Raw genomic sequence first — 27,983 nt, 5'->3', positions numbered from 1 at the left:
AGGGGTATATCATATGAATAAAGTTGAACTTTTACTGATCAATGTCAATACAATTATTAATACAAAGGTTTCAATGGTGAAACAACCTTTTCACATGATCCAAACACACTGTAATGAACCTCAATTTAAGTAACTGGAAGAACAATCTAACACTAGTGAAGTATAAACCAGAACACTAATAAAAATGTCACATATAGGTGGTTACTGGCTCTATGGTAAGAGTATAGTCTCAATAAAAAAACACAAACTAAATAAGATTAATCAGCTTCCTGTAACATTTTCTAATAAATAAAAGAAATGCAACAATTTCTTCATTTTAGACTAACTTAAAAGATGAATTCCTGATGACTTACAGCAGTTTCACAGCACTAACCATGATGTATCACATAAGACATTTTTATTATAAATCTTCTCAGCCTAAAATCATGGTTTTCACTACAAATTAAAAAAAAACTGAGCAGAGGAGCTTTAACCTTCACTACATCCCTGGTCAGGTGGATGAAGGCGCCCTCTTGTGTTGTGCATCAGTTTCAGATTTCAGTTGTTCACCTGCTGTGATGTTCACTGCAGGAAGACGAGTAAAAACTTCACTCAGCCTTTGGCAGCTATAAACAACATCAGTAAAGACACATGTAAATATATGTAATATCACACTGTGTCAGTTTGTTCACAGGAGTCACACCCTGTAACACTGATGCTGCATTCAGGTCACATGGGAAAGATGGAAGACAAGAAAGTATTTGATTTAATCAAGTGGATGGAAAAACAGTTTTATTCATGATGTGAAACTTCAGTTTGTTCACACACTGAATCAGTAAAGTCTGTTAAATGACTCTTGTTCAGTGATTTCATGAACAGATTCACTTCATCCACACAATCAGTTTGTTTCACCTGAATCTCAGATATGGAAAATAAAATAATGAATCATCTCCTCAGTGATTATTATCATGATAATCACAGTTTTATAAAACCTCATCGAGATTATTTGTAAGTTGATTTGAACAACAACAACATTCAATCTGACAATCACATAAATGTAAATGTAATTATAAATTTAATTCTTTACAAAGTGAGAACAAAATATCTGTGATAAAGGAAGGTCTGGTGATTTCTCTGTTAAGGCCCATGCAGTGGAAGAGAAACAACAACATACAAATACATCAACACAAATATTCAACAAACATTCAGAGCACAGAGAAGTTTATATTTTCATGTGGAGAAATGTCAGTTTAGGTAAAGAAAAATCATCCTGAGCAGTGATATCCTCCATGGCTCCAGCTCCACCTAAAGAAACTCAAACATCAACACAACAATAAATGAGAAGAGGTCAAAGTACCACCCATAATGTTTGATTGACAGGTGATCTGTGTGGAGTGCAGAAACACGACAGCAATGAGCTTTTAGCAACAATGATGGAGACAAAATCAACTGATGAATTAAAACACAGATTTGAACCAACTGCACCTTAAATGACCTTTGTCTATTTGAGTTTACACAACTCAGCTGTGTCATAAACCCAAAGTCCAGCATAGAGAGGCTGAGTGAATGTGGTCTGGACTCTGTGGAGGAGAGTCATGGTTTCAGAGACGCTGTAGAAGGACAAAACACCTGCTCTGTGATCCAGGTACACTCCTACTCTGGAGGACTGAGGACCTGAGACTGGAGTGCTGATATTGTTGTAGCAAAATGTATAACTGTTTTGGTTACAATCTAACGCCCAAGATATTTCATTGTGTCCAAACACACATTCCTTCCTGCTCCCTGCTGTGCTGATACTCTTGTATGCGACTGCTACAAAAACTCTTCCTCTCCTCTCCACCTCCCAGTAACAACATCCAGTCAGACTCTCTCTACTCAGGACCTGCCACCATGTAGTGAATCTGTCTGGGTGACTAGAATAAGACTGTTGTTGACTCATTCCTGTTGCTTTTCTGTTTCCCTCAGATAATACCAGACGTGTGTGTGCTGTGTTTGGATCCAGTGTGATTTCATGTGAATATTTTAAAAATCCAGCTCTGGTCCTGGGCTCTGTTTGTGACAGTAAAACATCCACTTCAGTCACTGTCAGTGAGATGTTTGTCCATGTGTCTCTCAGAATGTCCTGTAGTTTATCTCTGAGCTGTGACACAGCTGCTGTCACATCCTCAAAGTATCTCAGAGGACGGATATTGATGCTGGATGAGTCTGTAGATTCACTGAGTCGTGACAGTGAGGGGTAGTTGTGTAGAAACTGGTTGTGATCCTCTGTGTGTGAGAGCTGCTTCAGCTCAGCGTCTTTCCTCTTCAGCTCAGTGATCTCCTGCTCCAGCTTCTCCTGAAGCTGTTTGACTCGTTTCACTTCAGTTTTCTGCTGGGATCTGATCTGCTGCTTCACATCAGAGCTTCTTTTCTTGATGAGACGGATCAGCTCAGTGAAGATCTTCTCAGTGTTCTTTACTGCTTTATCAGCAGAGCCATTGATGGCCTTCACCTCCTGTTGAAGCACCTTCACATCTTTGTCTCTGTCCTGGATTCTCTGCTGGATTTGTTGTCGACTCAGCTGGAGCTCTCTCTGCCTCTCAGTCCTTTCTGCTGCAGCTGAGACTGTGTCGTGGCCTTTATGTTCATCCACAGAGCAGAGATAACAGATACACTGCTGATCAGTGCGGCAGAACATCTTCATCACCTCATCATGACGAGAGCAGATGTTCTCCTGGAGCTTCTTGGAGGGCTCCACCAGCTTGTGTTTCTTTAATGGGGCTACATCATAATGAGGCTGCAGGTGTTTCTCACAGTAAGAAGCCAGACACATCAGACAAGACTTGACAGCTTTCAGTTTTCTCCCAGTGCAAAAATCACAGGCCACATCTTCAGGTCCAGCATAGCAGTGATCAGCAGGAGCAGCTTGGAGTCCAGTCTTCTTCAGCTCCTCCACTAAAACTGCTAACATGGTGTTTTTCACCAGGACAGGCCTCGGTGTGAAGGTCTGCCTACACTGAGGGCAGCTGTAGATTTTCTTTCCATCCTCTTTATCCCAGTGGGTTTTAATACAGCTGATGCAGTAGCTGTGTCCACAGGGAATCGTCACCGGATCCTTCAGTAGATCCAGACAGACGGAACAAGAGAAGGTCTCCTGGTCCAGCTGAACTCCTTTCTGCGCCATTTCACCTCTCAGTGTCAACGACTGTCTGACTTTCACTTTCTCAGAACTGAAAGTAGTTTGAGCTCTGATCTGAACAACATGTGCCTCTGCAGTGAACGGGGCCTGTCAGCTCTTGCACTTCAACACATGTTGGTTCCACCAATCTTCAAACTGTAGATCTGAAGGGGAGGGAACAAGGAAATACATGAACAGAGTGGAGCTGGCTGTGTTTGAGAGCAGGAAGAAGAGGGAGGGTTATCAGGCTTTGTCTCATTCCAGGTAGAGGAGCAGTTTGATACTGTGTTTAACCCTTTACTTACAGTCTGGCTTATTTGTCTATGTGATAAACATTATTTGGGGATGAAGTGTGAACACCACAATTTAGAATTCGCTCTCGTTGAAAGGGGGCACTATTCCTCAGAGAGGACAACAATTAATTATTTCATTGATTAATGTGATCAATCTCATATCAGAAGCCTGACTTCTCAATTAAATTGATCTCCAGTCTCTACTTTAGAAGAACACAACAGGACAACAACAGGGTGTAAATAAATAAGTTTATTAACTAAACTACTATCTACAAAGTAAATGTAATGTTTAATAATCAGCAGTGTGATGAGTTGGCAATAGTGGGAGAGAATAAGTTATGGCTATACACTATGGCTATACAGCTAGTGATCACTATGTCTACAAATAAAATTTGATGATTAAATATTTCTATATTTCGACATCAACCAGTCATGAGCAGGATGTTAAGACCGGCCTACTGTGAGTTGCACCGTAGCCAGAGACCCTTGACGCGGGATCTAGGTGGATTCTCCTGGAAGCCGTGTCCCGTTATCACGATGACGGATTCTGCCGGTTTCTCAGCGGTTCAGCGCTGGTGGAGTTTGCCAGGACTAGAATAGATCCTGCGGATGCGCTAGAATGCATCTTCAGTGATGTAACCTGGGTTCATCGGGTGTTTCGGGTCTGTTCGAACATCATACACCCTCGTCCAGGCGACCCGACCAGGGGTGATCAGTCCCCGGCCTGCATCCCAGCAGCAATTAGCCACTTGGCTTCCCTTTTCAGCCAGAGCCACCTAGTAGCTCTCTCTGCAGCATCAACGGTTGATTTGATGGCCCTCTTCTTAGTCTGACTCATGATCCCAAGCTTGGTGAGGAGTCTGCATAATGACCGGCCTGCAAATCCTTGACATCCCACCTCAATAGGCTCACAGTGGGTTGTCCATCCATAGCTCCTGCACTGCTCTGTCAACTCCTGGTATCCATGCGCTCCTCCCAGGGTACAGTGAGCTCTACCATGATCACCTTCTTGGTGCAGTTGGAGAAGATGACCATGTCCGGACGCAGTGTGGTTGGGGCGCTGCTTAACCAGATCCACTCTCAGCTCTTAGTTGGCTGCTGAGGCTAGGAGGCCAGTCGCTGACTTATGCTGTGGGGGTTGTCTCTCTCCTGCCTTGATGAAGTTGGTGGTCTTTGGGCGGCGTTGTCAGTTGGTGGTTATGGCTGAGGCTACCACCTCTGCTAGTGCTTTGAGCCTTTCTGTCTCGAGCACTCTTGATTATTAGACAGAGACAAATGTCTAATCTCACCTCTCTCACCTAGTGGTTTGTCCTCTCTCTCATTTAAGAGTGGAAATAAGCTTCTATATATTTACCTTATTAGTATATAAATATGAGTGATCTTAAAATCACCTCGCTGAACGTTAAAGGTTTAAATCATGTCATCAAGCGCCAAAAGATTCTCACTCTTTTTAAGAAGGAGAAATGCCATATTGCCTTTTTACAGGAGACCCACCTGACTGATCTGGAACATATTAAGGTGCATAGGAATTTGGTTGGGCAGGTTTTTCATTCCTCTTTTAAATACCATAGCCGAGGTGTGGCTATTCTTTTACATCGCAGCCTTCCTTTTACATTGGATAGAGCAATAAGTGACAAAGAAGGCCTCTATGTGCTTATTTCTGGATACCTCTTTGGAGAACACATTTTACTGGGTTGCATCTATGCCCCTAGTACATATGAATCTGCTTTTTTTCATAAATTGTTGGCAGACATATCTGATTTTTCTTCCTCTTACATTCTAATAGGTGGTGACTTTAACTGTATATCTAACCCCACTGTCGACCAGTGTCCCTCTAGGCCTTTTTCTTCTCGTAAAAGCCTTAAACTAGCTGATTTTGCTCAGATTTAAACTTGCATGATGCACCTAGCCTTCTCAAGAATCGATTTCCTATTATCCTGAATACTTTTAGATAGACTTAAAGACTGTACCATAGGAAGTCAGACTGTATCTGACCATGCCCCTATTAGTGTGACCATCTCTCATCCATACAAAGAACCTAAACAAGTTATCTCTGAGAACAAATCTCCTGAAGTGAGACCTACAACGTTATATGGGAGGCAGCAAAGGCCTACCTTGGTGGTGCTATCATATCTTAAACTTCAGCACAAAAGAAAAAGGCCCTCAAAACCCAAATGGAGTTGGAGAAGAAAATTAAGGAGTTGGAGGGAGAATTTAAAAACTCCCCTTCCAAGTTCATTGGGAAACAGTTAGATGCTACACGTTCTGCATTAAACCAATTACAAGGAAAAGATTCTTTGATAAAATAAAATGACCAAATCTCTCAGATGACCAAAACAGGGACTTAAGCAAAACAATTATGTAGAAAGAGGTTCTGGAAACTATTTCAGGTACTTAAAGGGGGGGGAAGCAGCAAGACACTATGGGTTCTGCCCTAAATTTTATAAAATATTTGGGAAAACTTTAGTAGGCCCCCCTGACAGATGACAGACTCTTTTGTACATGTCTTATTCTGAAAAAGGGCAAACCCTCTGCTCCCACAGGTCTATCAGTCTTATTCAGAGGCTTTGCCCTTAGGTGGCTTCAGTGACTTCAGCACATTGGTGAATTTTCCTTTCAAATGGTCCACAGCTGGCTTCATGTACCTGGGTCTAAAAATCTCTCCAGATGTACAAAATTTATGGAAACTCAACTTTGCCCCTGTACTTACTACAGTGAAACAACATCTGATTAGGTTGCATGATCTCCCGCTCACATTTTTCGGGCGTATCAGTCTGATAAAGATGAATGTTCTCCCTTGACTTCTATACCCTTTACAAATATTGCCACCACATATCCCCAAAAGAATTAATAAGGACTCGGAGAGATCCCTCTCAAAATTTATCTGGCACGGTAAGCAACCAAGACTAAGGTTTAGTTCTCTACAGTTGCCTAAAGACAAAGGTGGTTTAGCAGTACCCAATATGAATAATTATTTTGTCTACACTTGATGTACACTTCACTTTTGTTCAAAATTGACCAACAGACATCACACTTTAGCAGATACATTGTCATCATACCAGTAATGTTTTTGATGAATACGCCAAATTTTTTAAACGTCGCAAGTCATTCCTGGTTTTATAATATCACTCTGTTAATAGTATTTTTGAAATAAAAAGACAAGCAATAATTTTTCTTCACTTTCTTTCTCTTAAAAGATGAAATCCTAATAATTTACAGCAGTTTCGCAGCAGTAACCATCATGTTTTATACCTGGCTTTTGTTACAGATCTTATCTTATTTGTCTGAGCTATCATGACATGTTGGAAATGAGTTTCTACCCCCCTGCTGTGTGCAAACCTGTCTATTACACCTCAAACAGATCATTGCACGTCTGAGAAAATATGTCTGAATCTCAAATACAATACAAAGCATAACAGCTGTGATTTTAACTTCATATCTTTTCATGTTTATGAGGCACTTCACGTCTTTGAAGGAATATTTGGATAATCAAATGGCCTGTCCTGAGCTAAGAAATTAGCCAACGTTCGTCAGCATGTAGTCACAATGGTTCACTGAAACCCAAGAGTTGGCTGTAAGCTAGCTTGGTAGATTGAAGATTATCATTAGTGAAATAACATCACTAAAAGTTACTTTTTTATCATGAAAGTAATCATTTAGTAATCATAACCAGTTGGTACAACTATCTGTGAGCTAGCTTGTTAGATTGCAGTTAGCAGGAATCACTGAACCTGACAACAATGTTTGCAAATTAGCAGCAAATTAACAAACAAATCTATAAAAGGCTGTGTCCGAAATCACTTCCTTCTTTACTATGTAATGCAATTAATTTACCCTGTGCAATTTTATTTTAGTGTCCAAATTCTAAGGTGAGAAAGTAGAGTCCATGGTATATACATTACTCCATGCAAACAATCCGACGTGCCAGATTTTACAGTTGCAAACGTTAACAGTCGGGCGACATTATGCCTGTAAGTGATGACACAGTGATAATGGTTTGTAGTTTTGTGAAATTTACTGCTCACTACAGCATAAACTATTGTGTATCTACAGGGAGTAGTGAATCGGGATCGAAGGGGTGATTTCAGACTCAGCCTGAAAATGCTGTTAAGGATCTAAGGTCAAAGTTGAGGACTGGCGGGGCCTCAGCAGTCAGACTCGGCCATCCTCTCAGGCCGGGCTGATTGACAGGTGCTGGGTGGGGTGAAGACGTCTGGGTCACTGATGCCCAGCTGGAGGTTGAAGAAGCGGGTGGAGGTGGTGACGCTGCTGTTCCTGGTGTACGTCTCCTGCACTGGGTAGCAGTCCTTCAGGGTGTAAACACCCACCCAGGTCTCATCTGGTGGAGGGAGGGAGCAGACATTATGGCAGCTCAGAGCTGGAGGTTTTATTCCAACAACAGCTGCTCTTATAATCAGTTCAAATTTGGCATGAAAGAAGGAAACCTTGCTGGAATGTTTGTTTTATTGTGAAGGAGCAGCAGGAAGTATTGAATATAGACCAACACTGGTTTATCAAAAATGGATCAAATGGCAATTAAAGGGCATATTCAACAAACTTACACCCATATTTCTTACTTCTACTTAGTATCATCTACTCATAGAGCAGGTTTAGTTTCTTTTGTGTAAGTTTTGAGACTTAAAATTACTTTCTTCATTAAATAAATCCATATGAAAACTGTTTGCAGCATGTTCATAGCGCTTTTGATGCTGTGAAAAAGTAAAATATCATTCACCTCCATGGTATTGAGATAGGGGCAGAGATACAATGGGACAGATATCTTAAAATTAGAACAGGTGGAGCCAAAACAATCTGTATAGCTAGATACCATTTGAGGTCAGTGGGATTTTTTCCCGACTCTTTCAATTACAGATTGACTAATATAAAAGAGACTCAACCAAAACTTGAAGACTAGTACATTTGGAAACCATCACAACATGCCAAACTTTGTTCAGGATTTAGAGTTTCTTCAGATGGGGTTTGCAACTGTAACTCTAAATCGACTCAGATGTTTCTCTATCTGTTCGAGTTTTACCTAGAAATGGTTTCTGTTGGCAGGTTGTAGCCCAGGAGAAAATCCAAAGTAACTCAGGCACTGAAAGTCACTTGAAGTTTCTCACTTTCTAAATTTAGATCACAGCCACCATCTATTGGCTGTTACTGGTACTACATCGACAGGAACTAAAGGACAATATTATTCCACATGCTTGTATAATATTAAGTATGAAGACATGGGCAATATGTTCAGCCAAATGAAAATTAAACATTTATGGCACCAGGCAGCGCTACAGTTAGATAAATGGAGATTAATACCTGTAGACACTGCTCTACATGCAGTACTTTGGACACCACCAGCACTTATCCAACAGGTTATTTCTAAAGTGCTGAAGAAGCACTAGTTCCAAATCTCTGCAATCTCTGTCTTGACGTGTTCTCTGTATTTTATGAAAAAGGCAGCATTGTACTGAACAGCCACATGTGTCGTGTTAAAAACCCGACTCACGCTGACGGGCCGGCTTCCTGTCTGACCACTCCTGAACCTCCACGTTGTCCCCAGGGCCTCCGATGAAGTACTGGTCCTCGAAGGTGGAGTTGTTGGGGATGTCAAAGGGATCCCAGGCCTCCGTCAACGCGATCTTTGAGCAGTCTTTGGTCTTCTGGTCAATCTGGAACATCACCATGCTCTGGTACAGGTAGATGTACTCAAAAAACCTGAAGCAAGGTGAGACAAAGAGGTGAAAGGCTTTTTTCGGGTAGAGTTTTTTCTTATCCAAATCGAGGGTGTCGTATGCTGTTTGTATTGTAAAGACAAACGAACTGAGAAAAATAACATGTTGACACCAGGATTCAGTTCACAGCTGCATTAGCTTATTTTTTTCTGGCTCCTTGGGGTCAACAGGTGATAACACATCATCTGACATTGATTCACCTCCAGCTGTTAAATCGTAATTATTTCAGTTTAATCATGTATATTATTTTCAAAAAGATGTCTTTAAAAGGTGCCTTATTAGAAAATGCTGTCTTTATCATTATTGTTAACATTTATTTGATAAAATTTATTATTTTAATGTGTATATATGCTTTATTTGAATGTATTTTTGTGTTATTTCCTTTATTATTTTTTATAAATTTATACTTTTTATATGATGAATCTTAATATATCAGTATTAAGAATATTAAGAACTATTTCCGTGCTACCAGATTGTTATAAAGCCAGTATCAACTTTCCTTTACAAAAATCATGAACACAACCAGAGATTTTACAAAACCTGGCAACTCAAAGTTTGTTGTTATTACTGGCTTATTAACTGATTTATAAAGCTTTAGTAACATTTCACATTTAAACATCAATAAAGCCTTACTAATGAACTCTTAATAAAAATGTTATGTCTGTCGAGCTAGTATTGTGATCATTTATTACATGTAATGTATTTTTTATTGTTTGTGTTTTGTATTTGTATGTTTATTTAAATAATTTTTTTGGTATTCCATCCATGTATTTTGGTGCCTTTTATGCAGTTCAATTTACTGTATTTACTGGGGGGAGGGGTTAGAAGGGTGGGAGATATTTTCTGAATATTATCACTGTGTCACAATACCACAATACTGTGGTACTCAAATAAAGATAATGTTGAGAAATGTATATCACTGCAGGATAATACATTATTATTACTTTACGATATATTTGAATGCGTGCAAAAGGCTGATATTAAAATAAATCGTTTAAGGAGAGAGGATCTTACTTCTGACACGGGGTGTGTTTTTTGTGCTGTTGCAGGATTCGGATCCTCTGGTTCAGGCCGTCGTAGGAAACGGCTGCACGGTTGTTCCTCCCGGTGCTGTGGTCGTACAGCACCCACCTGCCCTCCCACTGCAGCGGGGCGAGGCAGGGCCCGGCCGCCTTAGTGGTATTCAGCCTGGGGAGGCCGAGAACTGATGCCCCGGCCAGAAACACGAACAACAGACGGTGCATGACGACAGGAGAGTCCCGTTAGCTAGTCCCGTAGTTGTTATCGCTGACAGCGGTCTGCACCTGCGGCCCACAAGCTCTCTAGAATTAGCTGAAGGTTTTCCGGATGTGCCTTTCAAAATAAAAGAACAGATTAAATGGAACTGCAGGATTTTATTAGTCATATAATATTTTTTTTATATTATTTTATTTTGTTCCACTTAATATAGGTATTTGATATTTCTATGCACTTTTTAAATCTCTAGAAATGTTGGTGCTGACAAAAATGCTAAATAAATGTCTTGATGGCTTGCTTTGGTGCTACCATTTCAAAATAAGAGACCCCATTTTAAAAAGATCAAAATAAAAGCCAAGTCAATATAAATGTAGCAAATGACAAATATATTAAACTTACGGTATTAATAAGTCAAAAGTTAAAATAAATTGCTTTAATTTAGAAATAAAAACATTTAAATTACTTGATATTATTTGATTGTGATCCTCCTCTCCGCCACTAGAGGGCAGATGTTCCCAGCGGTCCCCGTCTTTTGACGTCACACAACCAACATGGCGAAGAAACAACGTGGGAAAACAACTTCACAGTCAAAGACGGCGAATAACGAAAAACAGGAAGAAAATTTCACTTTAATGCTCGAGTCCAGTGACGATGAAGCGCCCGAAGAGGTGACATTTGAAGACTCGAAGGCTCAGGCTCTACGGAGCATGAAACGGGCGCTGGACACAGCCAGGAGGTAGCTAACAACCGGCTAACTAGCTCATGTCAACGGGGAGACCGTTAAACTAAATTACATCCAAAACAAATTAGTTTACTGTGTTTTCATGCTAATGGGTAGAATAAATGCACAACAATGACCTATCCATGACATATTCTGATTTCTTTGGGGGAAATTTTCATGTCGGCCGGGAGAATGAGCAGCTGGTTATTTAACAAAGTGTATGGAATTGTTTCTCAATGCAACAAAACTAGCACGGTACGTACGTCTGAGACGGCAGAAAAGCCGAGGGATTTTTGTAATGCGGCTCTGTTGTTGGTCTGTTTTTTTTTTTGCCGATATGGACAGTGTCTCCCAACAATTCAGAATACCGGTAACACCGAATTTAAAGGTTGTTTAAAGCAGTACCTGTCCAGACATAAAACCATAATAATAAATGTTAAACATTAAACCAGTAATACAGCTATTTTTGGTATCATTTCATGTGTTTGGGTCAACGATGTATGTTCATGTTTGCAGGGAAAAAGAGCTGCTGAAGGAGAAGAGGAGGAAAAGGCAGGAGCTGTTCCAGGAACAGAAGGTCTGTGTGTGTTTTGATAAAAAAAATCTCAAAAACAAACCTTATTAACCGTTTTAATATCCCTGTGTAGGTTTGGCGTTTGTGCTTTTATTTATTGCAGCCATAAACATGCTGTGTCAGTCTAAATGTGACATTTAGTCTTTGAATAAGCTGTTTTTATTCCTCTACATCTGCCCCACACATACAGTACAGTGTAATTCTCATACCAACGAGATACATGGTTCTGCTGTAATTTAAAAAGCAGTGGAAGGCAGTGTTGGACGGTGAGTCCACTTTGGTTCAGACTGAAATAGCTCAGCAACTATCAGACGGATTAGCATGAAATTTTGTGCAGACATTCATGGTCCCCAGAGGATTTCCTCTTGTCCTGAATCTCTTTGGGTTTTGGACTAGAAAACAGGAAATGTTTGGAGTTTGTAGCTTATTAAAATCACAGGAACAATAATTTGATTATCAAAACAACAAATTATAAAAATAAATTATAAATAGATTAATTGTTGCAGCTCAACTTTGGTTTATGACCAAATACCTGCAAAACCAGTGACATTAGGTACAGCCTCATGTTTTTGTCTTGTCCTTTATATTGTTGATGTGTTTGCTGAATCATGGTCAGAAGCGATTTCATGTACTTTTCCTTTTAAATAAAGCTTTTGTGTGATCTTTCTTCATTCTTCTGATTCCCACAGAAAAGAAAACTCTTACCGGACGACCTGTTGGAAGAAATTGACTCAGCTTCTTCAAAGTAAGTTTATTGACCTGCCTCATTCTTCAGCTCTTTGATTTTATGCATTTCTTTACACCCGTTGCTGCTCAGTGAACATTTACATCTTCTTTATTTTCCAGGAAACAGAAACAGTCTGAAGATGAAGGTGAAGAAGCTTCCCATCCTTCTGACATATTTTAAACATTTAGCTGACACTCTCAGATCAGTATGACCTACTTTATCCTTTCTCCCAATTCAACCTGCTCTCACCAGCTGAAGAGGAGCGTCAGGAAGATGATGAGGAAGAGAGCAGGAAGAAGAAAAAGAAGAGGAGTGGGAAATTGGTACATGCTCGAAAGTATGTAAATACACCTTTTTAAAGGAGCTTTGCTATTGCTACATAGCTAACTTTAGCATTTACTGACCAGACTGGAAGAAACATTGCAAGTTCAGCATCAGGCTTCATTCATTTACTTGCTAAGGGCTGTCTCCAGAAGTGGAAAGCAATGCCAATGTTATCTCTTTACGTCTCCTACTGGAGTTAGCATTCTAATCAGCTAACCCCAGCCTGTCTCGTCACTTTCAGATAGCGACTCTCTGTAGCTGCCAAGACGTAGCGCTTCTCAGAGGACGTATCGTAACCTCTTGTCTTGTAAATGCAACGATGGCCAAAGCTCCTGTCAAGCGACAATCACCACCACCTGCTCCCACTGAGAAACCATGTTCAGCAACAGAGAAAGCTTACAAATAACCCCTTTTGATTATTGTTTTGTCAGCAATTCAATTGTAATTAATCACCAAGCATGCACTGGCTGCTTGTCCTGAAATCTAACCATCAAAGTAGTTGAACAAAATAATCTCAACTCAAGGTCCAATCAGAATTTCATTTCACTTCATCCACAGATTAATCCTGTGAGATGCATTACAGCATTTTTATGCAGGTTCATTATCAGCAGTTAAATGATAATACAGAAGTGTGATAGTCTGACTCTTGGTGTCCAGAATCTCAAAGCCAGCTCTTTAAAAAAAGTGGCTTTCCCAGTTTGGTGTGGAAGAACTTAACTGGCCTGCACATGAGCACTGACCTCATCCCCTTCCAATGCTGACTGGGATCCAGACCTCATCACCCAGCGTCGGTGTCACACCTCACCGAAGCTGTTGTGTTTGAATAGGAGCAGGTTCCAAAATCTACCAGAAGATTGAAGTTTGTTACAGCAGCAGGTTAAATCCCATAGTTTTTAGACTAACATGTATGTGTGTGCAATGTTGTAGTGTCCACATACTTATTTCCATATGGTGTATTGGGATAACTGATATGGATACTGGCCAATGAATTAATGAAACTGGACTCCTTCCTGTTTGTCAGCCTGAAGGGAAACTACACGGTGGCGACGGTGAAGGAGGAACGAGCGTCGGCGTCCTTCCAGCAGCAGGCGGCCAAGGATTTCATCCAGTCCAGACTGTACGGACCAGGAAGCTGCAGGACCACAAGTAAGAAGGCAGCGTTCACACTGCATGGAGTTTCGCCAGCAGACACCTACTGTAAAAAAAACAATTTAGAGCCAATATGTACCGTCAAGTGATCACATGATTAATCACCTACAGATCCAGACTGACACTAGATCTGCCGTATTTACAAAAAAATCCAATTACAATTTATTCAGTTGTATATTATTCTGCAAGAACTTGCAGTATATGATTTTTAAAAAGTTAATTTTATTATTGTGTTATCTAATATATCGTCACCTTCCTAAAATAATGGCCTAAGTCATGTTTTGACAAAAATGTTTTTTTTGCCTAAATCACCCCCTCATGATGCTGGCCACCTCTGGTAAAATCGCCTGAATCCTCAGTTGAGGGGAACATGCAATTCTACCCCCGGTTGTATAATGGCCTATGTCAAAAGTGTGACTCTTTTGTTGAGTTTTTTGTGTTTCCTGAAAAACCTGAAAAAATGACTTAGGCCATTATTTTAAGAGGGTGTCGATATTTATTATGTATTAAGAGGGTTTAAATAAAAAGAAATTGTCTGAATGGAAACAAAATCCTCCTACGAGATGTCCTGCTGTTGTCACAAATCACATAATAAAGAGAATTTAGTTCCACACTGAGAAGTACAGAAAGTAAAGATGTTTAGACAGTGTTTGTAAATCACATCAATGTCAGTTTTATTTAAAAAAAAGAAAAACAACTCTGCAAGCTACACTCTGTGGCAGTAGTCTGTAAAGACGATGATCTGTCTCAATTTGAGTTTTGCTACAGCCACGTCCCGACTCGTCTCACTGAAGGTATCCACTCTCCGGGGATTCCTGTCCTAGACGACGGCGGCGACATTCACAGCTTTCAGTCTCGACTTTCAGTCCAGCCGTCTTTACCCGAAGGTGTTCACACTTCACGTCCTTCTGCTTTCAGGTAACGAGCTGCTCTCCCTCCAGAACAAGAAGGGCAGGAACAAAAGTGCAGCCGTGCAGTTTGTCAAGAAAGACTGGGGTAAGTTGAGGAGAATGAACTGAGATAGTTAAACAGTTGTTACTGAATATTTATTGTGAGTACGCGAAAGAAAAAAATCTGCATTTAGAAAATCTAAACCTGAGCTGCCTTCATACTAATTTAAATAGGTTTTGAGTGTGTTGTTTATTTACACTGGAGAAGTTGTTAAAATCCTCTCATTGGTTAGATGTGTCTGGGGCGTGAGCGAGAGACTCAACAGAGGAAGAAGGTCCTGAATAAAGTCCAAATATTAAAAAACTAGTTCAGGTAGGACCCTGATTCGTTATCTGGCAGCAGCTGTTGATTTCTCTGGCTTTCAGCTCAGACTTTGCAGAGGACACCTTGTTGGGTCAGATCCAGGTCAGATCAGAACACCGCTCCAGAATTAGTTTGCGATACAACCAAGTCCTCTTCCTCTGAAGGGTGTCCTGTGCACAACTGATGTGTTCAGATCCGCTCAAACAGATCGTTCCAAGAGGGGAAACAATAACAGTTTGTGAATGCAACTAAAAGATGCCTGATTCTTATGCCTCTGCGCCAGCGAGAGCCAGAGCTGGACGCATGTTGTTTTCGGGTAGTCCAACCGTCCGTCCCATTCTCGGGGACGCGATATCTCAGTAACGCCTTGAGGGATTTTCTTCAAATTTGGCAGAAATGTTCACTTGGACTCAAGGATGAACTAATTCGATTTTGCTTGTAAAAGATCAAAGTTCAAGATCATGGTGATCTCACATTCTTGTGAATTCAATATATCAGGAACGCCCAGAGGGAATGTCATTCTGACACACTGTGACCTCACAAAACACCCAACCGGTGGAGGCAGATGGCCCCGCCCACCCTAAGTCCAGTTCTGCTCGAGGTTTCTGCCTCTTAAGAGGAAGCCTTTCCTTGCCACTGTGGCCTAGTGCTGCTCTTGGTGGGAATTGTTGGGTCTCTGTCAATAATACTATAAAGATGCTTTATTTGAAAGGTGCCTTGAGATAATTTCTGTCGTGAATTGGCATTATAAAAATAAAAATTGACTTGACTTGACGTTTTTGGCCATAAATCACAAATTAATTCACTGATTATGACTGTTGGTGTAAACCTCTGTCCAACAATGCAAAGCCCAAAGACAATAAATAGAGAAGCTACTCGCAGCTGCAGAATATTTAAATTATGGATGGGGTGAGTTTCAGGAAGATATTGGAAGTTTAATCTTACTATATCTTAAAAATCTTAATATAGTTTATACTGTATACAGTTTGTATGGAAATGGAATTTGGACACAGCTTTGATTTCATGACACCGCCATAAAAGGGGGGAAATGACATGAGTCCTGTTCAGACAGTGATGTTGCTCAGTCTCTAATCTCTCTCCGATCTTCCAGCCTGTAAGGAAAAAGCCAAAGCAGAGAAGCTGAAGAAGAGGTGGGTCCACAAGCAGCAGATTCCCTCCTGCTGACCGGGCGTCTCCCCGCAGACCTCCACTGCAGCGGCAGCACGTTGGATTTTTAATGGACAACAAACACGGCCGACCGTCAGGAACACAGAGGAAGAGGTTGTTTAAATTTAGGCCGGGACACTGACTGAATGTGGGAACAGAAGCGGCCTCAGTCCCCTGGTTTATCACCAGGACTCAGACAAAAGCTGTGCAGGCGCAAACAGATGGGGGAGTGAGATTACACCAAAATAAAAGTCCTCTGTTGTCATAGCCAGAGGCTCCTCTTCGTCCTTATAAACTGGGAAGTTTCCTCGCATCAACTCTTTGCTGAGTTTCTTAAACAGCAGAACATGTGGAGATACAGTTGTTCAGGGTTTGTCTCATGATTTTTTATCTATGATGATGACATTTACTTCACACAGTTAATTGCTGAGATGTAAGAATCAGATGACCTGTTCCCTTTTTTTCTGTTCACCAACTGTATTGATAAATGCTTGTTGTTATATCTGTATCTTTAAATATGTTTAAAAAAAACAAAATAAAGGCTTGAGTGTACACACACATACACACACTAGCTTTACTGCTTCAAATGATCAAAATAGTCAGCGGCCAAGGGGAAAACAAATCACACAAAATAGTCAGTAAAATCTCTAAACAAAATGTTGCATTTTTTAACTTTTGTTTTGCAGAAATTAAAGATTAATTTCTTAAAGGAAACAAAAAAGGGCAGTCACATATTTATACATTAACATGGTTCTGCAGGTGGCTGAATATTTTTGGCAAAACAAATGATATAAAAGGATTGATGAACGTATGGTCAGTGGGACAAACTACAACATGCAGCTCATCTGAGATGGAATGACAACATTTTGGCACGGATCAGAGGTGGCGTCACGCCGGCTATAGGACAATGTCCGCTCCTTGTGCGTCGGGAGCGCACAGACTGGCGCACAGGTGCCAATTTGCTTCAGCCTCTCGTGGCGGTTGGTCGCTGCTAGTTGCGCGAAAAGGAGTCTGAAGCTGCGGGTGAAGAAAAGAGCTAAAGTAAGGAGTGGAGATCTGGAGGATTTTTCTCTTGATTCTTCGTCCTTTTTTCTGCATTATTATTATTATTATTATTGTATTTTTTTCAGGAGCTGCAAGTTGTTGACGCGGGAATCTGGGCTGAAGCACTCAGGAAGTTGGAGACTTTGTACAATCTAACGATGGCGCGAAGAGGACTGCTATTGCTTCTCTTCAGCCAACTCTTCTTGGAGGCCTTAGCTGCGATTGGTAGGTGTTGACTGATGACATGTGGCAGCCTTTTTGCACCTTTGTTATATCTCACCTGTTATACCTTGACTTTCTCTTGGAGATCACGTCTGCAGGGATTTAAGCCAGACAATGTAAATGTTATGTTATCATCATGTAAAATAAAGAACTAAGAATATGGGGACAAGAATAAGGATTTATGAAGGCATTTCATTCAGACCAAAAATATTTCCAAAGTACCTTTCAATCACTACAAACTGACTCACAATAAGTCCTGATGTTAAGATTTGCTTATTACATAGAAATATTGCACATTTTTCACACTTCAGCCAGTCAAAGATGCATTATGAGCTTTAGCACATGTTGCTACTGAAGCTTTGATCAATTGAACAAATTATTGAGAAAATTAAATCTGATCATCCTGCCTGTTTGCTTTCCATAGCCTATATGAAATTATATACTGTTTATATGAAACATTCATGTACAAATTGAATATGAAACCTATTAGAAATTGAAATAATTTCATATATTGATATATATATCTAGCCTATACAAATATATACGATTATGTATGTCTACATATGTCTACAATATAAATTATATATGTGTGTTTGTATGTTTATATTGTAGAAATATGTTTTATAAATATATATCCATCCCAGTATATGTTGATATTGATATAACAGTGGAGTTAAAAAGTCTGAGACACTTTCCCAGAATGTGATTTAGATATGTTTTTGAAATTAATAAGAAAAAATGATTTTTTGTGTTGTGTTGTTTTAGTAAACTTGCATGAATAAATTAAATATATAATGTTAACATGTTAACACATAACTTTTACATAGAGCACATATATGTTGTACATATAATATTTATCACAAATATTTGTAATATATAAACATACACAAATTTTTACTATGGGCCTTCCATATGTGCTATAAATGTATATCCTCATATAGCCACAGGATGAATATATGTGACAATAATATATCCTGTTATAGGTGACATATATGGCAACATCACTCCTCATATAGGGACATATACTGTATGTGATATATTACATTTCTGTATGGGCAGTGATGATCTGAAAAGTTTCTCTCCACTAAGTGACTGAACAACTTTCCGCCTCTTCTTATGCTGCAGATACCTGTGGGGATAATATAACGTTGAACTCTGCAGCCTTCTTTGTCACCCCTGGCTTTCCCATGGTATACCTGCCCTCCCAGCAATGTGTGTGGGTAATAACCGCCCCTGAGCCGGATCAGAAGATCCTCCTCAACTTCAATTCTATTTTTCATCTGGAGGGCAAGGACTGCAAGTAAGAGCTCGCTCTCTCCCCTCCACAGTCATGAGTAGATAGTGCCTGGATAAAAAGGGTTACAAGTCATAAAGGTTTGGAGGCTTGATCTAGTGTGAAATCCAGAACTGAAAGACCGTTTGCCTCGCTACCTTTGGTGTCTGTGGTCTGAGACCAGTGTAACAAACCATTTAGATCTGAAGTCACCTTGCATCTCACACACATATAACATGTGAAGCCTCCACAGACTCAGTGATTCAGTCAGATCCAGCGCAGTACAGAGAAAGGAGGGAACAAACACACTTAGGACGTTTTTACACCTAAAGTTGGTTTGCCCTGGTCCGATTCAGCTGATGAGTTTGTAAAATTGTACTGTGTATTTCCCCTTGGTTCGGTTCGCTTTCACATGGAATTCGAATTCAAATGAACTAAAATGCATCATTTACAAACCATGTGAAAATGTTCACTACTCTTATTAGTCAGATTATCTGGCTAGAGCAGGAAAGTAAGCACAGGAAGAAGGTTACAGGAACTGTCGAGCTCAAACTAGTGAGTTCACCTGCTAGTGGAGTCGGATCGAGTTTAGAACCCCTCCAGCGTTCGTTTGGGACCGGACTGAGACCACCTCCACAGACAGTTCCTGCTGCGACTGTTTTGGTCCACATCCAAGTGTTTCACACCTGCCCAAACGAATCGTACCAAGGGGGAAAACGAACCAGGGTTCGGTTTAACTGGACTAAAAAGCACTGGTCTGAAAGCATCCTTACATATATGCTCATATAAAGTAAAAACACCCACTTCTGAGTTACCCTTTGCACTTAAAAATGCACTTTGACTAGTGAGCACACTACAGAAATCATCCAGGATTTAATATGTGACAGGCAAGAAGTAAGAGTCACAAAGCTTCATTTAGAGGTATATATAAATGTCATCAGCATAAAAATGATAAGACACATCATGATTCCTTGAGTAACACCCCATCTTAACTCAGCAGCTGGAGAAATGGAGTTATCTGAGGCAACTGAGAAAGTTCTGTTTGAGAGGTAAGAGTGTAAAGGATTTAGGGCTGTGCTCACCTACCCATGTTTCTAGTCAATGTAGGAGGATACTATGATCGACTGTGTCAATGACGTACTTAAATCTAAAAGAACTAAAAGCAAGTAGTACCTTTGTCAGCAGCCAACAGTAAGTCATTGGTATTCTTAACAAGAGCTGCTTCTCTGTGATGTTGCACTCTGAAACCTGACTGGAAACTATTTCAAATATTATTTTTGTTCATAAAAGATGTCAATTGAAATGAGTTTTCTTTCTCAATAACCTTAGATGAAAAAAAGACAATTAATTACTTAAGGATAGAGGGTCCCGATTGGGCTTCTTTAGTAGGGGATGAACAACAGCGCATGTTTAAAACGGTCTGGGAAAGAGCCAGAGGCCAAATAACTGCTAAAAATTACAAAAATAACAGGGCTAGAAGTAACCTAACAGTTTCATAAAACATTGTAGAAGGAACAAACAGCAGTGCTAAACAATCCACTGGGCCAGGTTAACGTAAAAATCAGTTATACTTTGCAACAACACAAACCTAAACTCGTATCTCCTTTCTGCTCCTACAGGCACGACTATGTGGAGGTTTACAACGGCGGCGACGAGCTTTCGCCCTTGTTGGGAAGGTATTGTGGGTCGGTTGCACCACGCCCGTTCATCACCAGCGGCAACCAGGTCCTCATCAAGTTTATCTCTGATGATGAGAACGAGGGGGCAGGATTCGCTGTTCACTTCAAGGTCTTCAAGCCAGGTGTGTAGTGGTCTGTGGTCTGCAGGTGGAAACTTATAAGTTTTCATTATCACATGAAATTATGATGCAGTTCTATCATGCTGGTAATAACAACTAGTGGTGCGCAGATCGATACTGAAATATCAATACTTCTGATTCCAAACGTTTCTGTTCTAGGATCGATTCTCACATTAAAAGATTGATACCTCAACTAAATAATTTGGGGTAAATGTCACAATAGAAAGTAACAACGCTATCACCGGAATCTAGTCTAAATAATACCCGGTTGATCGGAACTACTTCTCCTATGGCTCTATAAATACATGGGCCATTGAACAGAGTTTTGACATTTATGGTGGCCGTCGTGTGTGGAACTTCTTCAGACAAAAAATGTGAATCCGGAATATTTTGTAAAAAGGTTGAGGCAAGCGTTTTCAAGGGAGCCTGATTCAGATGCTGAAGTGTCAATTAACATGCAACTTTTAAGTTGATTGGTCCGTACGACATCTTCTTTTGATCTTTTGAAAGTGCTAAATGGTGCACTGAATGTATTTTTTCTTTATTATTAAAGAATAAAAGAGTAGTCTGATCGAAATCCATCTTGTTTGAAATGGTTATGCTTACTTATCATTTCCCTTCTCAGAACATATTAAGCTTTTGTACAAAGTATCGGTATCGGCGATATCAGCTTGGGTATTACTTGGTATCAGATCGGAAAGGAAATCAGTGGTATTGCATATCACTGATAACAACGTGTTTGACTACGGTCATTTTATGTTTTTACCACTTGTTTCATGTCTCAGTAAGGTTATGTGATGTTCTCAGCTTTCTCTTGTATTTTTACTTTGGTATATTTGGTTTTACCACAGAAGAATAAAGAGGCAAGCTATAATAAAGTGGAATGATACTTTAAACTTCACAAAATACCCCAAAAGCAAAAGAAATTCTGTTTTCTTGGTTGCTTGACAAAACTAATACCCTAAACTAACATTTCATATGTTTCCACATTCAGGCGCCAAGGTGTCCAAGGTTGTCCAAACAGCCTGGGCTAACCTGAGCTGACCCGGCACACCCACTGTTTGGCTCGAAGCCTTTCTAACAGCCTTTCTACATTTGTATTTGCTCTTCCCTCTAGGGTCCACTTGAGTAACTGCCAAAATGGCAAGATGCCTGTGATTACTCAGAATGGGGTCCAATCAGATGTAAAGGGAACTTGCAATATCCATGCCAGTTTTAGACGCCCAGAAGGGTCATAAACTGATAATATTTCAGTTTATATGTGCATTTCCATGTATATATATTGGGTTTTGCTACAGGAGGTACAAAAGTTTCTTAAGATGATATTTTGCCACATTTAAAATTCAAAATCATGACAGTAGTAGTAATATGACAACAGGTGATCACCCCCTACCGCTCTCTAACCCCTGATAGCTCACACCTCTGTCTAAACACATCTTGACAATTTAAACACTCATCAGTTTCTTCTCCCCTCATAGTTCCAGATTGTTCCAGAAACTTCACTGATCCCCAGGGCGTCATCACAACACCAGACTTCCCAAAGAATTACCCCAACAACCTCGACTGCACTCTCATGATTTTAGCCCCCCAGCAGAAGTCGGAGATTGAATTGGAGTTCAGCAGCTTCAGCATGGAGCCCCACAGCTTCCATACAGACCCCGACAAATCCTGCAAATACGACTGGCTGGAGATCTGGGACGGCCTTCCTGCAGGTGAGGAGAGGATCTGGATGAGGTTGAGATCGATGAGAAACATGGATGAAATGTTGATGGAAATCTGAGACGGTAGAAAAAGAGCAAGGACTCTGTTGAAGGCTTTTCAGGACATTGAGAGAACTACAGTTCCTCTGTAGTTGGGGCATTTGCTTGACCAGGTAGCCTTCTTTCCAATCTGCTGGTTCTTATTCTTTCTACCAGATCTACAGAGATGGCCAGTTCTTCGCTCTTCAGATGTGTGAGGGCATTTTTTTAATTTCCAGGTTGGTGGGAACAGTTTATGGGCAAGTGCATTGAATGTCCGGAAGGTTGGATTGTGTCGGTCTGTTCAGGAGTTGTTCAAAATGCTCTGCCCATCTCTACTGCTGTTGCTCTGGTGCAGCTGATCTTTCCTGTTGCTGCTTCTGCTTCTTTTGCCAGGCTGTCGATTTGTTGTTTTTTCTTGTCGTTTGCGCTTTTCTTTACCTTTCTGTTGACCATATCTCCCTTAGTAATTGCTAGTATCCACTTTTTCTGTTTGCGTTTCTTTAGTTCAATCACTTCCTGATATGTTCCTGTGATGGTCTCTCTTTTATTTCACTATTCGTCTTCCATGTTGTCTTCCTCTTCGTTGCTCTGTTCTTGCAATCCTTGGGATCTCTTCTTCAGATTGAGCATGGACTCCTCCCTTTTCTGTGTCTTTCAAAAGGTAGGAGTTGAAGTTCTCTTTGATGCTGCTTCCATTCAGTCCTTCCTCAGCTTCAGCATGGCGACTAGTAGGTGGTGATGTGATGCCATCTGATTAAGAAGTGGTCTACCTGGTTCTCAGTCAAACCATCCAGTGATACCAAGGTCCCCTTATGGATCCTCTTGTGTTGAAAGATGACTAGGTTGATCAGGGAACAGGTGTCTGCGAATACCTCTCCATTCTTATTCATCTCTCCTAAACCTTACTTGCCCATCACTTCTTCACAGACTGTGTTGTCTCTTCTGATCTTTGCATTGAAATCCCCATGAGAATACTGATGTTTGGATAATACTGAGTCTTCTGCCTCAAAGGTATGACATCACTCATGAGAGGTGAGAGTTGACAGATTGGAGCTGACAGGATCAGCTGCTCACTCTGATTGTTTGATGCCTTTTCATCAGAGCAGATTAAAGTTTTGGGCTTCCAATCTAAAATGGACACTTTTAGACATGAGTTTTATGTAGATGGAATATAACAGATTAAAAACAAGTCTGTGATTGTGTGTTTTTGTTTCAGTCATGAAGCCTTTACCAGGACAGTGAGGGCAGGGAAGGACAATGAGAATAATACGAGCAGTCTGCAGTGGATGAGTGATGAAGCTAACGCTCTCCATTTTTCCACCTCCCCTGCTTCATCTCTCGTTGCCTTTGTCTCTCTATCACCCTTTTCTCCCCTCTTCTTTTACTTTCACTCCCTCTCACTTCATCTCTCTTCATTGTTCCTCTCCTTCTTATTCATTTCCTTCTTCCTTCCCTTTTGGATCTCTCCTCCTTTGTCTCTCTTACCCTCCTTTCATTCCTCAGTGGGTTCCCACATTGGCAAATACTGTGGCTCGTCCTCCCCGGGCCGAGTGATCTCCCAAAGTGGCATCCTGTCCATGATCGTCATCACTGACAACCAGCTCACCAAAGAGGGATTCTCCGCCAACTACACCATCCACGACAGAAGCCCTAAGTGTGAGCAGCTGCATTAGTGATGAGAAATAAAAGGAGATGGGGGGGTGTGATGTGGCATCAGGAAGGACCAGTGTTCATTTCCTGGATATTTGTGTTGTTAAGTATAATGATACTGGTACAGATCATAAAATGCCTCATCCACTGCTGATTACCCGGATAAGTATTGGAATGTTTAAATTAATTCAGCCTCAATTTAAGTGTCCTTAAGCATGACACTGAATCCCTTCCAGCTCTAAAGGTGCAGGGTCCAGTTGCACAAAACACCTTACATTAAGATTTTCCTTGAAGTCTGACTTAAGGATTCTGTAAAAACAAAAATGGTTGCTCAAAACACCCTTAGGTTTTCTCCATATGGTTTTACTTAGAAAATGTTCGCTTAAGTATTTAAGGTTTTCTCCTTATCTTAGTCTTAAACTTAAGGAGTCACTAAAAGTCAGTTAAACCGTTGCACAAAAGACCTTAGTGACCAAAGTAAGGAAAAAACTAAAGGTACCTCTGACTCTAACTGTAACATGACTGAATTTATGGCGATAAATCAAGTAAATGAAGCGTGGGAGAACCCACCCTTAACAATGAGGAATTGATTCTACATCACCGTCTAGAGTCTAGTCTAGAGTCTAGATGGTCGGACTAATTATAAACTGATTACAGGTCAACTGACTACAGGAATTTGTATCAGATTGTATCTGATACAAATTCCTAGAATGTGACTTATGATTATAATATGTAAGAGTCAGTGCTTTTTTTATGTCATCATAATTTTTGCTCTAGTGCTGGATGTTTGGATTTATCATGATGAAAGTCTAAGTTTCCTCACTCTGTCCCTACTGATGCTCTCAAGTCTTGAAAAAATGTGCCACCAACAACTTTCTGCCTTTTCTTGTGCTACAGATACCTGCGGATATAATGTACAAATAGTCTCCGGAAGCTATTTGGCCACCCAGGGCTTTCCCATTGAGTACCCGCCCTCCCAGCATTGTGTGTGGGTGCTAACTGCCCCTGAGCCGGATCATAAGATCATTGTCACCTTCAATTCTCATTTTTATCTGGAGGGCAAGGACTGCAAGTAAGAGCTCTCTCCTCACTCTCTCCCCTCCACTGTTGGTTTGAATGTATTAATGTATATTTTTGTATTTTTATTTTGTATTTTTTAGCTTTTTTTCTTTAAATTTAAGACTTTTTTGGGCGGGCTATGCCATATCAAATGGACAGGGTTTGGGACATGGTCCTCTTTATACAACCCTTTAACTGAACTTCTCCAGGCTTTGAACAAAACATGGTGGCACCTATGTCCCCTATTGGACATTCCTCACCAGGCTGGAACAATGACTGGGCTGAAGCCACATGACCGAGGGCCCAACCCACATTTGAAGTAGCCTCATAGGCACACGATTGGCTGTCTTGTATTTTTTTTGTTCCATACCTACGTTATTTAAATGTCCCCTGTGATGTGTTCTCTGATGACCCCGCTGAAGGCCACAAGTCAAAAAACATCGGTCAAATGAAGTTCTCCTGTTCACTACTGGATCACAGGTCATAAAGGTTGCCTGCTTACCTTTGGGATCTGCGGTCTGGGCAATGTCAAATCCATTCAGTTTTTAATTATATGGTGCCAACTGAAGTTATCTCAAGGCACTTGTCATGTAGAGCAGGTCCACACTGTAATCTTTGTAATAAAAGCACTTGGCGACAGCCGCAAGGAAGCATGTTTTCTCATGTTCAACACACTTACATATATGCATACGTCCTTTGCAACCACACAGACCTAAACTCGTATATCTCCTCCGCTCCTACAGGCACGACTATGTGGAGGTTTACGACGGCGGCGATGAACTTTCGCCCTTGTTTGGAAGGTATTGTGGGGAGGTTGCACCTTCCCCGATAATGACCAGCGGCAACCAGGTCCTCATCAAGTTTATCTCTGACGATGAGGTACAGGAGGCGGGATTCTCTGTTGTCTACGAACTCTTCAAGCCAGGTGTGTAGTGGTCTGTGGTCTGCAGGTAGTCACACGAAGGTATGATGCAATGTTTTCAGCAGCTGGTGGAATCATGCCAGGAGCCACAATCCCCTTCTACAATTTACAGCCATTAGGAAAGCACTTGCAAATACACAAATGTGCTGCAAATTCAGAAAACATCATCAAACACACACAAACACACATGCTGCAAAGGAAAGGCTTTTCTCTCTCTCTCGATGAACCTGGTTGGGACACACTTGTTGTTTAATGCGTCCCAGCCGGGTTCATCCCCCTTTACCGTCCCCAGGAAACACATACATTGTGTTGCAAGTATTTGCAGCACTTGTCAAATTGATGATGTTTTCTTAAGTTTGCGTTTTGTGTATTTGCATGCGTTTTTGTTTAAAAAGTTTTGAATTAAGATGCAAGTTATAATAAAGTGGAATGATCCGTTAAAGTGCACAAATACCCTAGAGTGACTTTTCCGAGAATAGGAAAAGTGTTGCAAAATTGTCCAACCTTGGACGTCCCACGCTTGTATTTGGTCTTCCCTCTTGGATCCACTTCAGTTGCCGCCAAAATGGCACGTTGCCTTTGATCACTCATCAGTTTCTATGAATGAAAAGGGGACACGCGTGTATTCCTCTGTTTGGTGTTCGCACCCTGGAGCGCCGTGACAGGATCGCAGGATCCAGGAGTAACAATCCCCAGGTGGCGTTATGTTGAAAAGTCCTGTTTTGAACCATTAAAAAAAATGAATCCTTTTGTACCGACATGAAGAGTGAGGTAATAAAACGAGCTGTACCGCTCTCTAACCCCTGATAGCTCACACCTCTGTACAAACACGTCTTGACACTTTAAAAACTCATCAGTCTCTTCTCCCCTCATAGGTCCAAAATGTTCCAGAAACTTCACGGATCCACAGGGCGTTATCACAACACCGAACTTCCCCAAGAAGTACCCAGACAACATGAACTGCACTTTCATGATCTTCGCCCCCCAGGAGAAGTCGGAGATCGTGTTGGAGTTCAGCAGCTTCGAGATGGAGCTGGACTTCCAACAAAAAGACCCCAACAACCCCTGCACATACGACTGGCTGGAGATCTGGGACGGCCTCCCTGCAGGTGAGGAGACGATCTGGATCAGGTTGAGGTCAATGAGATGTCAACAAATGTTGATTGAAATCTGGGAGCGTAGAACAAGAGCGCAACCTGACTAGTGAAGGAAACATTTCTAGTCCAGAAAGTGCAAAACAATCTAATAATCAAAAATAAACAATCAGTCTGCAGTTGATGAGTGATGAAGCCAACGTTCTTTCTTCACCTTCCCTTTTGAATCTCTCCTCCTTTGTCCCTCTTACCCTCCTCTTTATCCCTCAGTTGGTTCCCACATTGGCAGATACTGTGGCTGGACCCCCCCGGACCAAGTGATCGCCCAGAGTGGCATCCTGTCCATGATCGTCATCACTGACAAGGCTATCAACAGACAGGGATTCTCCGCCAACTACACCATCCGCGAGAGGAGCCCCCCCCCCTCGGGAGGGGAGCAGCTGGACTAGCTATGAGAAGTGAAGGTGGTGTTTTTACAGGGAGGAGTACTGGCGAGTACTGTTGTACCAGTGTGCAGGGGGGGGAACTTCCCTGATGAAGATGAGCAGCTCAGCTAATGAGGTGTTTTCCTAGCAACCGCTGTAGAGATAACTAACAGTTTAGAATTAGACCAATCAGAAAACCCTGTGTGACTGTTGACCAGTCGGTTATATTGGATCCCTCTAGGAGAAGCATGGTGTAAGAGGGATAAAAGAATATATCCATCCTGTTCCTTTACATGTCAGATTTGTACTTTGTAGAATAAAAATTGCTTGACTCCATATTGAATTTCCTGTCCTCCTTTGATTTGGTTCCTATGATCGCAGGAGGGAATGTTTGTTCAGATTTGTTGAAGAACCGAGGACATCAGAAGAAAATTCACAAGTGAT

General features: G+C 41.0%; 4 protein-coding genes across 4 annotated transcripts; 2 read left to right on the top strand and 2 right to left on the bottom strand.

Moving 5' to 3' along the window:
* Positions 1–26: 26 nt before the first annotated feature.
* Positions 27–5,893, bottom strand: LOC130178499 (tripartite motif-containing protein 16-like). Its single transcript, XM_056390808.1, has one exon. It carries the CDS (start codon positions 3,140–3,142, stop codon positions 1,481–1,483), a length of 1,662 nt encoding a protein of 553 aa, XP_056246783.1. The 5' UTR covers positions 3,143–5,893; the 3' UTR covers positions 27–1,480.
* A 702-nt stretch (positions 5,894–6,595) lies between these two features.
* On the bottom strand, positions 6,596–10,489 carry epdr1 (ependymin related 1). Its single transcript, XM_056390811.1, has 3 exons — positions 10,173–10,489; positions 8,933–9,141; positions 6,596–7,768 (listed from the first exon to the last, which is right to left on the bottom strand). Exons 1-3 carry the CDS (start codon positions 10,400–10,402, stop codon positions 7,575–7,577), a joined length of 633 nt encoding a protein of 210 aa, XP_056246786.1. The 5' UTR covers positions 10,403–10,489; the 3' UTR covers positions 6,596–7,574.
* Positions 10,490–10,918: 429 nt separating this feature from the next.
* On the top strand, positions 10,919–16,872 carry nol7 (nucleolar protein 7). The gene is made up of 8 exons (XM_056390810.1): positions 10,919–11,130; positions 11,632–11,692; positions 12,379–12,434; positions 12,536–12,561; positions 12,669–12,753; positions 13,762–13,886; positions 14,808–14,885; positions 16,255–16,872. The coding sequence occupies exons 1-8, from the start codon at positions 10,946–10,948 to the stop codon at positions 16,326–16,328; spliced, it is 690 nt and encodes a 229-aa protein (XP_056246785.1). The 5' UTR covers positions 10,919–10,945; the 3' UTR covers positions 16,329–16,872.
* A 328-nt stretch (positions 16,873–17,200) lies between these two features.
* On the top strand, positions 17,201–27,875 carry LOC130178500 (tolloid-like protein 2). Its single transcript, XM_056390809.1, has 10 exons — positions 17,201–17,351; positions 17,441–17,579; positions 18,702–18,876; positions 20,469–20,650; positions 22,126–22,359; positions 23,893–24,045; positions 24,937–25,111; positions 25,842–26,023; positions 26,896–27,129; positions 27,385–27,875. The coding sequence occupies exons 2-10, from the start codon at positions 17,513–17,515 to the stop codon at positions 27,561–27,563; spliced, it is 1,581 nt and encodes a 526-aa protein (XP_056246784.1). The 5' UTR covers positions 17,201–17,351; positions 17,441–17,512; the 3' UTR covers positions 27,564–27,875.
* Positions 27,876–27,983: the final 108 nt, after the last annotated feature.

Source organism: Seriola aureovittata, chromosome 12 (genome assembly GCF_021018895.1).
Source record: "Seriola aureovittata isolate HTS-2021-v1 ecotype China chromosome 12, ASM2101889v1, whole genome shotgun sequence".
In the NCBI taxonomy this organism is placed as follows: Eukaryota; Metazoa; Chordata; class Actinopteri; order Carangiformes; family Carangidae; genus Seriola; species Seriola aureovittata.
Note: the sequence above shows the minus strand (reverse complement) of the source record. Positions and strands in the feature narration are given on the sequence as shown.